Raw genomic sequence first — 11,767 nt, forward strand, 5'->3', positions numbered from 1 at the left:
ACACATCCTTGTCTCTTTTTATAATTTATTGCCATTTGTCTGGGTATCCTTGTTTGTCTGTAAAATAGTTTTACTATCCCTACAGTTCATTAATGTATTAATTGAATTTGAGTTTGAAATGCCTATATGACCACTATTCACTGGAAAATGTTTAGTTTTTTTGTCTGCTGTTTTCCCAGCTTTTTACCTGGATGGCAGAAAATGATGTTATTGTCAATTAAACTGATCATCGTTTTTTTTATGCTTGCAAAATATGAATAAAAGATATTTTACATAAACACAAAGAATACATATTCTTCTTTCATTCTTGGGAATTAGCATGTTAGAGGCTTATGGCAGGAATCAGCACATATACCTCAGACAATTTTTCACAAAGTACAGTAGAGTATCAAGGAGGAGGGAATTCTCTGGTAAAGAATTTTACGTTAACCTTCACAAATAAGATTACATGAGCAGCATAATTATGAATATAGGAAAAAAAAATTGTCTGTTAATACATGTGGATAATGGCCCAAATAATAATGACCTGTTGCAAGCTGAATATGAATCTGAATATGAATAGGACTACCTGGACAAGGAATACAGCACACAAACACATCGCTGCAGCAGGACTGATTGTAAATGTGTAGAACATTAGTTAATTTATGACAACAAATTCACTAATCCATGGTTATTGAGATAAACTGTCAAAGGCTAAAATGCAAAAACACATCTTTCATCCACCCACTAAAATTAGGGCAATTTCAGAAGCTTTTACTTTGGATTATCCTGGATATTTGGATTGGTAATTAACTGTATTTAATTGAGAGATAAGGAAAGGAGACAGATTGATATTAGGCCAAACCTTTGGCTATGGATTCTTTGGAATTCGTTGAAGCATCCCTTAAACTTTATACAAATTGATGTTTAATTTCACTCCCTGAAACATTCTGAAATAATTAAGGTAAAATGTCATTCAAAAAGCTGAAATGTCATTCAACCTTCTACCCATCAAGGAAAACAATAACTGTGAGTGATTGACATTAATATTCATGGAAGAAAATAAACAGTTTTTAAAAGATAACATGGTCATCTTGAATTATGCTGAATATATGAATACTTAATATTTGTATGAATGTGAAAAGCACTTTTAGGGAATTGCTTCCTACAGTATGCTATTAAGTGTAGTAACACATATAGGCCACATATTGTAAAGTGTACTGAGAGTAATATAAGTGAGTGGTTATATATCTTATGTAAGCTTGTATCATTTAAGTCTCATCTACTGTATCAATGTTTCAAAAAGAAAACATACCAACAAAAATAAATAGCATTTATTGACTACACTATTCACTATATTTTAAGCTCCATTTGACACACATATGCACGCACACCCACACAAAGACAAAGTGTTATCACATACAGATCAAGAGCTTGAATGCTAGCACACAGAGAGGAGGACCTTGTGGAGTTCTCGAACACAGAGGACCAGCATAAGTGAGGAGTTCCAGCCAGGATTGTCGGAGCCAGCGAGTGGACAGCTAGGACACAGAGGAGCAGAGCCAGCGAGTGGACAGCTAGGACACAGAGGAGCAGAGCCAGCGAGTGGACAGCTAGGACACAGAGGAGCAGAGCCAGCGAGTGGACAGCTAGGACACAGAGGAGCAGAGCCAGCGAGTGGACAGCTAGGACACAGAGGAGCAGAGCCAGCGAGTGGACAGCTAGGACACAGAGGAGCAGAGGCGGCAGCAGAGCTGGGACAGTGGGGATCAGGCAGTGGAGCATGAGGCTGGGGCCATGGCTCAGAGGACCAGACCTGGAGAGAGAGAGACCGAGGGGCCAGGGCTCAGAGGACCAGACCTGGAGAGAGAGAGACCAGGGCTCAGAGGACCAGACCTGGAGAGAGAGAGACCGAGGGGCCAGGGCTCAGAGGACCAGACCTGCCTGGAGAGAGAGAGACCGAGGGGCCAGGGCTCAGAGGACCAGACCTGCCTGGAGAGAGAGAGAGACAGAGAGAGGGGCCAGAGGAGGAGCTCATCAGCGCTGCACAGCGACAGCCTCGTCCAGATGGCTGCTGTGTGATTCTGCGGAAACGGGAAGCAGCTGTGGCCAGTAGACCCAGGCCACGCTTCACTGGGACCTAACAGGGGAGGGAGGACATTTGCATGAGAGGGATAATCTGGCCAAGACACTCTCCTTCTGCCAGAATCCCAAATTGTACTTCCACTTTTCGGCAGTCACTGAAACCACTTAAGAATCAAAGTTAACCAATCCAATAGGGGGATCCTGTCTGACCATGCCAGGTTATGTCCAGGGTAGCAAATCAAAAGAAAAAAATAGCATTTTCAATATGCTTCTAGCTCTTTTATTTCATTTTACACATAAAATTGTTGTTGGACTGCATTAACAATACATTTCTTTTGAACTGAGGGATAACTATCTACTAAGAAAAGGACCATTTAGAAACACTTTACCAAACCAACTACAAATTGTAGTATCTTATATATGCATGAACACAACAATTAGCCTCGAAGGCAAGCCTGACTATTTCCTACAAAAATTGTACAATTTACATATTACAAAAACATAAAAAAAAGCCAGTCAGCATTCATTTATGGAGAAGAGTGGACATCTGAACACTTTGATAAACTCTTCATCTAGTATCTTGCCAAGGGATACCTTCCGGTATGTTGTATATTAGTGGTAAAGTTCTAGTCTTGTCTAGCTCTAGTAGACAAGTATTTGTTAAGAACTTCATCAGCCAAGGCTTACATTACTATAATTCCTTGTCTGGGCATATCAGGTGTTAGAAAATATGCAATGTGATTGACATTCTCCACTGTGACGGAACTGGACCTGCCATTTTATCCCACCACCAGAGGAATGCAGTGCATCTGTCCTGGTCCAACTACGAGGAGCCCTGCTGTTCTGAGAAGCTTCCACCAGCCCTTGGGGATCTGCTAACTACTTGCATTACTGGCTTCTTCAACAAAGCTTCAATGCTGCGGCCAGCCACAGAACTCTGAAATATTAATCACGACTTGACAAAAATATGAAAAATAAATGAAAGCCTTTTTTCATGGTCTTCCAGTTTTTCAAAGATTGTTTCATAAAAATTACATGACAATTTCTTTTCATGTGTACACGATCTATAATCGGCTCCTCCACACACAGCAGCAGCGGATGAACAGAGGCGTTCAACTTAAAAGGAGATCAGCTATATTCTAACTCCCTGTTGACTCCTCCTCAGGACTAAGACTTGGCTGACGGGGCTCAAAGTTCTGCTGTGAGGAGAGGGCAGGTCAGTGAGACCCGACGAAGCGTTTAAAGATAAATAACATTCCAAGTCTCTTAAACATGAAGCCTGACATAGGAGTTAGTGCAAGGGCATATAGCGGCATGTCATAGCACCAGGTTACTCTCTGTATTGAGTCTGTACTCTCACACAAAGAAACCCATGAATTAAGTCAAAGAATCAGGAACATTTGGATTCTGTCTCAGTAACATTTCACTCAAAGCCAGCGACAGGGAGACAATAACTTCTTCAATCCTGAGACGCAACAGGAAGCAACCCTCTGCAGTGGATAAGGAGTGAAAAGGGAACAGCAGTTTATTACTCCATAGCCCAAGATCCTTAACTAAACCTTTGCCACATTTCCTGTGTTACAAAGGAAAAAAAGTTTTCAGAGAATAACCACAAATTCTTAGGCAACTTTATTAGGACCACTTCACACCCCCTCAGACAAACTAAAAACATTCCCACAGTGGTGTTTCTCTCGTCACACAAAATATCGGAAAACAAATACATTTACCGACAGGGTAAATCTATACAGTATCATAGGCACGTATTTCCTAACATGTACTGAATAATGCAACCTTCCAAAAAAAAACAGATTTATCTCAATAGTGTTTGAATATTTTCTTGCATCAAAAACAACGTTTTTCTCCCAGAACACACATTTTATTTTATCAGCAAAAGTTCAATGCAATAACAGAGAGCAATGTGTGTGGAAAACAAGCATTTGTTCAATGTCCACATCCAAACGTCTTGTTCCAGTCCTGGTACACCTCCATGTCTCTGGCCGAGACACTGGGCCTCACCGTCTTCAGGGCCTCCTGGAAGTCACTGTACAGGATGGGCCGGACCTGGTCAGCCGTGATGGTCGCCATGTCGCTGAACTGGATGCTCCGGATGGGGCCCAGCGCCGCCTCCCGGCATAGCTGGGTCATATCTGCCCCGGAGAAGCCCTCGCTCCCCGCCACCACGCTCCGTAGCTCCTCCTCGCCCAGCTGGCTCTTCTCCCGCGCCATGAGGCTGGCCACTATCTGTCGCCGGGCGGCGGGCTCGGGGAGGGGGATGTACAGGCGCTTGGAGAGGCGTCTGCGGGCCGCCTCGTCTATCTCCTGAGGGCGGTTGGTGGCGCCCACCACCAGGATGCGGTCCTCGGCGGAGGTGGCCGCCCCGTCCAGCTGGACCAGGAACTCTGTCTTTATCCGCCTGGACGATTCGTGCTCCCCGTCCGTCCTCTGAGACAGCAGGGAGTCGATCTCGTCTATAAAGATGACCGCCGGCTGGTGGCAGCGGGCGATGGAGAACAGGGCCCTCACCATTTTCTCCCCCTCGCCCACCCACTTGGACGTCAGCGACGAGGCGCTGATGCTGAAGAAGGTGGCTCCCGACTGGCAGGCGATGCACTTCCCTATCAGTGTTTTGCCCGTCCCCGGGGGGCCGAAGAGGAGGATGCCTTTGGGTGGGCCACGGAGCCCGGTGAAGATGTCTGGCCGCAGCATAGGCCAAACCACGATCTCCTTAATGGTGGCCTTGGCGAACTCCAGACCGGCTATGTCTTCCCAGGCCACAGGGGGCCCATGGTCCATGATCTCACTCATGATCAACTCGATGATCTTGGGCTCAAAGTTTTTTAGGCGCTCGTCCACAATCTGATTCTCTTGGGCCATGCCGCTGTGACCGGCCCCGCCCTCCTCTTCCCCCTGCCTTGGCACAGGCGACACAAACTTGGAGAAGTTGCCCCGTGGCCTGTTGGCTCCCAGGGACTTCTTTGTCACGGCCGTCACGCCCGGAGGCTGAGCTCTCTGGTGCTGCTGCTGGTGGGAGTGTTTTTTCTGCTGGTCGACAATCAGCTGCTCCCTGGCGCTTTTGAAGCTGCTGGAGCTCCGTGAGTCTGGCCCTGCCTGGCCTCCGAACCCGGCCCCCCAACGCCGCCCGCTGTCCAGGCAGCCCTCCCCGCTTGAGGAGCTGTAGAAGTTCTTCCTCTTAGAGGGGTTGGAGGAGGAAAAGCCGACAGACTGGCCGCCTGGGTTTGCGGGCGGTTGGGTCGGGGAGTTACGGCTGCTGAATAGAGACGGAGCACGCGCCAGAGGGCGAGCGGAGGCGTGCGGATCGCCCGCTATTCCCTCAAAGCCTCCTGCCCTCTCTGCTGCGCCACCCAGTGGATTAATAAAAGTGCTGCTGCCCTCAGCCTTGGGAAACGGGGGTCCCGTGGACTTGGACGGCGGGGGCTCTGCGTTGACTCCAGAGGAGGGTACTAGAGACAGGGAGCTGCCTCTGCTCTCTCGTCCTACAGATATGTTAACATCTGCCGGCGCCACAAGGGACGCCCCGCCCCCCGTCCCGGCCTGAATCATCCTCTGCACGCACGGCAGCTCCTGCACGCTGGCCGTGGTCAGGGACGATTCCCATTTGTCGCTGTGGTTCCTCTGACTGCGGGCCAGGTGCAGCGCGCCCTCTGCGTAGTTGTTGAGGCCCGTGCGGGGGTCGTCCGAGTCCACCACCGCGGCGTAGCGCTCCGAGCAGGTCCTGAGCAGGCCGGCTGCGGCGGCCTGGGAGAGCTGGGAGCTTGCCCATGCATACTGAATGGAGAGGATGTGCGCCCGATAGGAGTCTGCCGTCTGTTCAGGTGTGCAGGTGCCAGATGAAATGTCAAAGGACCTCTTCTGCCACTCGCCCAGGTGTGCGCCACTCATGCCTGGCGTGCTGCAGCCTGAGTAAGGAGCAGGGACAGGAGGCATTAACAATGCAAGATCCAAGAAGCAACCAGGCAAACAATACGCACTCAAAAAAAACAACAAGTAACATTTAATTAGCGACCCCATGGAAACCTCGGTTCAACTGCCCAGCTGCCAATACATTCAGCTAGCCGCTATGGCTAGCCTAACACACACACACACACACACACACACACACACACACACACACACACACACACACACACACACACACACACACACACACACACACACACACACACACACACACACACACACACACACACACACACACACACGATTAGCGTTGCCATAGCGTAACCATTCATAGCAAGCTGGCATAACTAGCTAGCTTTAGTTAACTCTAGTGTTATTGGATTTAGTACCAGTTCAAGACTCAAGATCTCAAGACTCAAGATCTGTTTATTGCCAGGTGGTTCACACATACTTCACACATAGTTCGCTAACTAAGTTAAGTTACTTAAAGTCATGCTTATATCTCTATATAGTTAACTTTAGCTAGCTACTTACAACAGATTTGTAGAAGTCGTCCAGAGGATTGTCAGTCAGCGAGTTTACAAAACCTCCCGCCAGCTTCTTAAAGGTATACAGCTACGTTACTCGGCGATTTCTGTATACTGGGCCGTAATGGGTCAGATGCATTTCATCACATTTTTCACATTAAAGAAGCACTTGATTATTAGCTAATAATGCTTTACTATAAAATGGTCTCAATAACGGAACGCTGAGGATTGCGTTTCTTTATGCTGCGCAAAAGTGACAGACTTGACTAGAAACATGTTTAATTCCAAAGTGACTCTTCTGCGGCATCTAGTGGTGGAAGTGTGAAGTGACGCCCCCTCAAAATAATCCTGGGCTTTATGGGATATGCAGTAGATAACTTTTGCATTATTCTAATACAATGGGGTTGTGTCCGCTATTACTTTCACAAACCCCCGTATTTACTAAAAATGCCTTTGCGAATGGCTACATATAACTCTTTATGAATAAAATATTGATTTGGTTATTACGAGACGTAATAGTAGACGACAGTAGACTACAGTAACCACAATCCTGTGCAGTTCCTGTTTATTCTGACGATTGAGGATGACAACTGCCGAGAATAAAGAAGCACGGGTGATCCTGGGATAGAAAATAGTGTGAATTAAAGATCGGATTACCCTGTACTAAACCTAACGAATATATATGAAAGCAGCTTCCCAGCCGGCTACTCGTGAGCTTTTGCTTTGATATCGTACCGCTTTGACAAGTTCAAGTTGGTCGCATTGGCTATCTTTTCCTGTCCTGACTGTCAGGAGTCAGGGGATCTCAAGTCGAGGGACAACCCAGGAGCGCAGTCACACCCTGATCTGGGTACCCATGGTGGACAATGTATTTCAGTCATGTAATATGAAGTATTTGCAAGGACTGTTTGCGATTTCAGGCACCTATTTAGCTACTTCTTCTGAAGGCTCACAGTATTTTACAGGGAACCTGTCCTGGCTATGACTGACTCATCGCCATGCCACAGAGCCGTCTGCGGAGATAACCCTCGCCAGGCTGCAGTGCCCGACCAACAGACCCACGGAGCTTGCCCGCAACTATCTAATTTACCTAGAGAGTACTAGAAATTATAGTTTATTTGACTGATCATCGTATTGCCATTATGAGTGGTCCAATGTATACATTTGTCGGCCGTGATGACAACAGTACCGTGTACGCAGAAGTTTCTAAAATCCTCGTCTCAACTGGACAATGGAAGAGGCTGAAAAGAGACAATCCGAGATTCAACTTGATGCTGGGCGAAAGGAACAGGCTGCCCTTTGGACGGCTTGGTAAATTATTGTATTTTGAATCATGACTGTAAGACGGAAAAACGTGTGTGGTTAATTTGTGTCACTTGGTAGTGTACAGTAAAGTAGGCTAGGTCCTACATAAGTAAGCCTAAGGCAAGCAAATCTGGTGTCGGAACTCGGTTCCTGAGCATGCCCTCTGCCCCCACTTACGGGGGAAGACATGATCCTTCCCTCCTAGCGACCTATTCAAGTTTAGACTAATTCAAGTTAAAACCAGTAATCAGCACTCATCCATCTGGCACTATCTGCATTCTGGATGCAGATCTAACCACATCCTTGATCACTGACATTTGTGAATCGTGCATTGTTTAGACTAGCCTTTATGGTATTTCAACTGTGTCAGGTCGTTAGCGCTCCATGCACAAGGAATTGTCATATTTTGTGTGTGGAATGTGCAATATGCTTTTTGTGGATGTTTTAACCTCTATTTTGTGCCACATATTCATCTTATCATCTTCCTCCTCTCTCCTGTGTGATTCTTATCCACAGGTCATGAACCAGGGCTGATGCAGCTGGTGAATTATTACAGGGGCGCTGACAAGCTGTGCCGCAAAGCATCGTTAGTCAAGTACGTGGGCTACTGTCAAACATACATTCAGTGACTGTAAAACAATCAATAGTTTGTGACAAATTAGTGCACTCTTAGTTGATGGGTGCTTGTTCTTGACATCATACAGATTAATTAAGACAAGTCCGGAGCTGAGAGACTCTTGTAACTGGTTCCCTGAGTCCTACATCATCTATCCCACTAACCTCAACACTCCCGTCGCTCCTGCTACCAACGGCATAAGCCACATGAAGAGCAACCCCAAGACGGACGAGCGGGAGGTTTTCTTGGCCTCCTATCACTCCAAAAAGGACAGTGGAGAAGGAACAGTGTGGATTGCCAAGTCATCTGCTGGGGCTAAAGGTGAGTTACTGAATCTGTAATGTTACATTCTTTTGTATTTGTTATTTGTGTGTGTATTTTGCAATTTACTTCACTTTTTTACTTACTTTACGTTGTTACTGTACTTATTAAGCACACGTAGGCACTAGCAATAACATTTCACTGCACATCATACTTGTATGAATGAGTAGGTGACGAATAAAGTAGACTTTGACTTTGAAAGTGTCCTTTCTGTTGATCATTGTATTTTCACTAGTTGAGGATGTGGAGAAGAGGGGTTTACTGTATCTTGTGTCCTGTAGCAACTGTGAATTGCTTATTTAAACCTACTGTGCAGTAAAGGAGATTACTTTTTATGGAAATGTTAAAACATGTTTTATTACAGGTGCTGGGATTTTTATATCACATGATGCAAATCAGTTGCTGGAATACATTGATAATCAGGGGCAAGTTCACGTCATTCAGAAGTATCTGGAGAGGCCGCTACTTCTGGAGCCTGGCCATCGCAAGTTTGACATCAGGTAAGTCATCCTTGTCTTCATTGTATTGTACATATATTCATTCCTACTGTAATTTGGTGTCCTGTAGCTCAATATTGTAGGCTAGTTTCTCAGAGGGACATTTTGGCCTAATCAAGGGAACTTTACTGATGAGTGTTTTCTGCTAGTAACCCGGGAGCGCATTGACACTGCGGGACCCATAATTGAAAATTGGGTTTCTGACTCTTTGAATTTGCTTTTGTTAGGAGCTGGGTGCTTGTAGACCATCAGTACAACATCTACCTTTACCGGGAGGGCGTTCTGCGGACCTCCTCGGAGCCATACAACAGCTCCAACCTCCAGGACATGACCAGCCACCTGACCAATCACTGCATCCAGAAGGAGCACTCCCAGAACTATGGCCGCTACGAAGAGGGCAACGAGATGTTCTTTGACGAGTTCAGGCAGTACCTGCTGTCCACTCACAACATTGTCCTGGAGACCACCATCTTAACTCAGATCAAGCAAATCATAAAGTACGTTTCTCTCGCCTTGTATCCTTTCAAGCACTATTGACAATGGTTATGTGAAATGCTATAGGCACTTACCTGTATATACAAATATTTAATTAGATGACCTTGCATGTCCTTTCTTACAGTATGTGTAAATCAATAGCTTGTGATGAATGATGTACTATAATTACTCTTGACTATGATTGTTCTGTCCCCTCCATCAGGAGCTGTCTGTCGTGCATTGAACCAGCGATCAGCACCAAACACCTGTCCTATCAGAGCTTCCAGCTCTTTGGCTTTGACTTCATGGTGGACGAGAGTTTCCAGGTGTGGTTGATCGAGATCAACGGCGCTCCGGCCTCCGCACAGTCAGTACTGTTTCCTGTTTCTGTCTCTTTCTCAACGTCCGTCCTTCCTTCCCCCTCTTCCCTAACATGTAGGTGCTGTACAGTTGTTAGCAAGCAAGCTATGTTATGACACTGTGATGGATACACATGGCGACACAGTGCCCTCTGGCTCCACTTCCTTGGGTCCCTTGCTCATTAACACATGCCCGTATCGTTAGGAACCGATTTTGTTGAGAACCACTGATCCAAAAAACTTCACACGTGACGCATGCTCGTCCTTGGGTCCTGAGCAGTACCCCTGCTGAATATTAACTTCATACTGTGGCCGGTTGTCAAGAAAATCGGGATACAGCCACACGGATGCACACAGATTTTCTGCCATTATTAGAGAGAACAGCTTGTCCTCTGACCAGTATGGTCTCTGATTTCATTATTCGACCATCTGATCTAAATTTAGCCCTGGACGAGTCCTTGATGGTGCTGTGCTCTGATTTCCACAGACCATTATGTGTTCATTTGATCATGCTTATTTGGCTCCAGCTGAGAGGTTCCTTTATAAATTAGAATGTTCATAGCTTTGGCTCTCTATAACTTGCCATGTTAGGGTTAAACTATTACTATATGTTAGGGTTTGTTTTGCGTTTCAACTGAATATAGTCAAGTAGGGTCGGCGGTTCGAATCCCGGCTCCTGTCCACATGTCGAAGTGTCCTTGGGCAAAGACACTGAACCCCAGATTGCTCCCAATGAGCAGGCTAGCACCTTGCATGGCAGCTGCCACCATTGGTGTGTAAATGGGTGAATGAGAGGCCTTCATTGTAAAGCGCTTTGGATAAAAGCGCTGTTTAAGTGCAGTCCATTTACCATTTACCAATATAGTCAAGTGTAAAATTGTCTATATCGTGTGATCTCAAAGCAGGCCTGTCCTCACCACACTGCTGTCTCTCCTCCCTCCAGGAAACTCTATCCTGAGCTCTGCCAGGGTATTGTTGACGTGGCGATATCCAGTGTCTTCACCCTGAACAGTGACTCCTCCTCCTCCTCTGCCTCCTCTTCGCCCTACTCTTCCTCCCCCTCCTTCTCCACGGTCACCGCATCCTGCTGTTCCTCCCCCAAGCTGAGAGGGCCTCTCCACGTGGGGCCTTTCACCCGGCTGTAAGCACACAAGAATACACCCCTTCTGTTCCTCAGAAGCTTCCAGCCTCTGCTCTCTGTCCCGCCCTCCCCAGCTTGTCCTCAGAGGTCCCGTGGGCTTGGGAGCTTGGGAAGGGATCACCCTCGGGACCTCTTGACTCATGCTCCTGTATTCTCTTCTCCCGAACCCCTCTGCGAAAGAAGGGCGTGGCCGGTATCTGAGAAAAGCCTGGCCGTGCACGATATATGAATGTGTGCAGAGCTGGTGAATGTGAGGCTGCAGGTGAACCAGCAGAGTGATGGAGAGTCTGGGGGATCTCAGAAGGAAGAGACATGTCTCCCCACCCCGCCCCCCCGATGCTGCCACTGATGCATTCTAGTTCTGTGTAAGCTGGAGGGTTAGATTTAAGTGTTATCCAATCCTGAGACTGTAGTGCCTTACATCTCCACCCATACCCCCTTAAAAGATGCAAAATGTCAGTTTAGCGAGCCTCTGCTTCTGTGTGTGTTATGTGCGACTGTGAGCTGTTGGTCAGGCAAGTGTGTATGTCTAGTGTGGTCTGGCC

At 46.8% G+C, this 11,767-nt stretch overlaps 2 protein-coding genes across 2 annotated transcripts; one reads left to right on the top strand and one right to left on the bottom strand.

The window, feature by feature from the left end:
* Nucleotides 1-4,005: 4,005 nt before the first annotated feature.
* On the bottom strand, nt 4,006-6,545 carry fignl1 (fidgetin-like 1; the record flags this gene model as incomplete). Its single annotated transcript, XM_084458596.1, has 2 exons — nt 6,517-6,545; nt 4,006-5,981 (listed from the first exon to the last, which is right to left on the bottom strand). Exon 2 carries the CDS (start codon nt 5,962-5,964, stop codon nt 4,006-4,008), a length of 1,959 nt encoding a protein of 652 aa, XP_084314722.1. The 5' UTR covers nt 5,965-5,981; nt 6,517-6,545.
* A 1,097-nt stretch (nt 6,546-7,642) lies between these two features.
* Nucleotides 7,643-11,262, top strand: ttl (tubulin tyrosine ligase). Its single transcript, XM_084458607.1, has 7 exons — nt 7,643-7,820; nt 8,331-8,409; nt 8,519-8,751; nt 9,116-9,251; nt 9,476-9,745; nt 9,946-10,089; nt 11,025-11,262. Exons 1-7 carry the CDS (start codon nt 7,652-7,654, stop codon nt 11,224-11,226), a joined length of 1,233 nt encoding a protein of 410 aa, XP_084314733.1. The 5' UTR covers nt 7,643-7,651; the 3' UTR covers nt 11,227-11,262.
* Nucleotides 11,263-11,767: the final 505 nt, after the last annotated feature.

The sequence above is a fragment of the Borostomias antarcticus genome (assembly GCF_949987555.1).
Source record: "Borostomias antarcticus genome assembly, chromosome: 25".
Lineage (NCBI taxonomy): Eukaryota > Metazoa > Chordata > Actinopteri > Stomiiformes > Stomiidae > Borostomias > Borostomias antarcticus.

Coding starts and splice junctions, on each gene's coding strand:
- ttl (XM_084458607.1), top strand. CDS start 7,652: ATGAGTGGTCCAATGTATACATTTGTCGGCCGTGATGACAACAGTACC. Junction 8,752..9,115: donor GTCATCTGCTGGGGCTAAAG/GTGAGTTACTGA, acceptor GTTTTATTACAG/GTGCTGGGATTTTTATATCA. Junction 9,252..9,475: donor CATCGCAAGTTTGACATCAG/GTAAGTCATCCT, acceptor TGCTTTTGTTAG/GAGCTGGGTGCTTGTAGACC.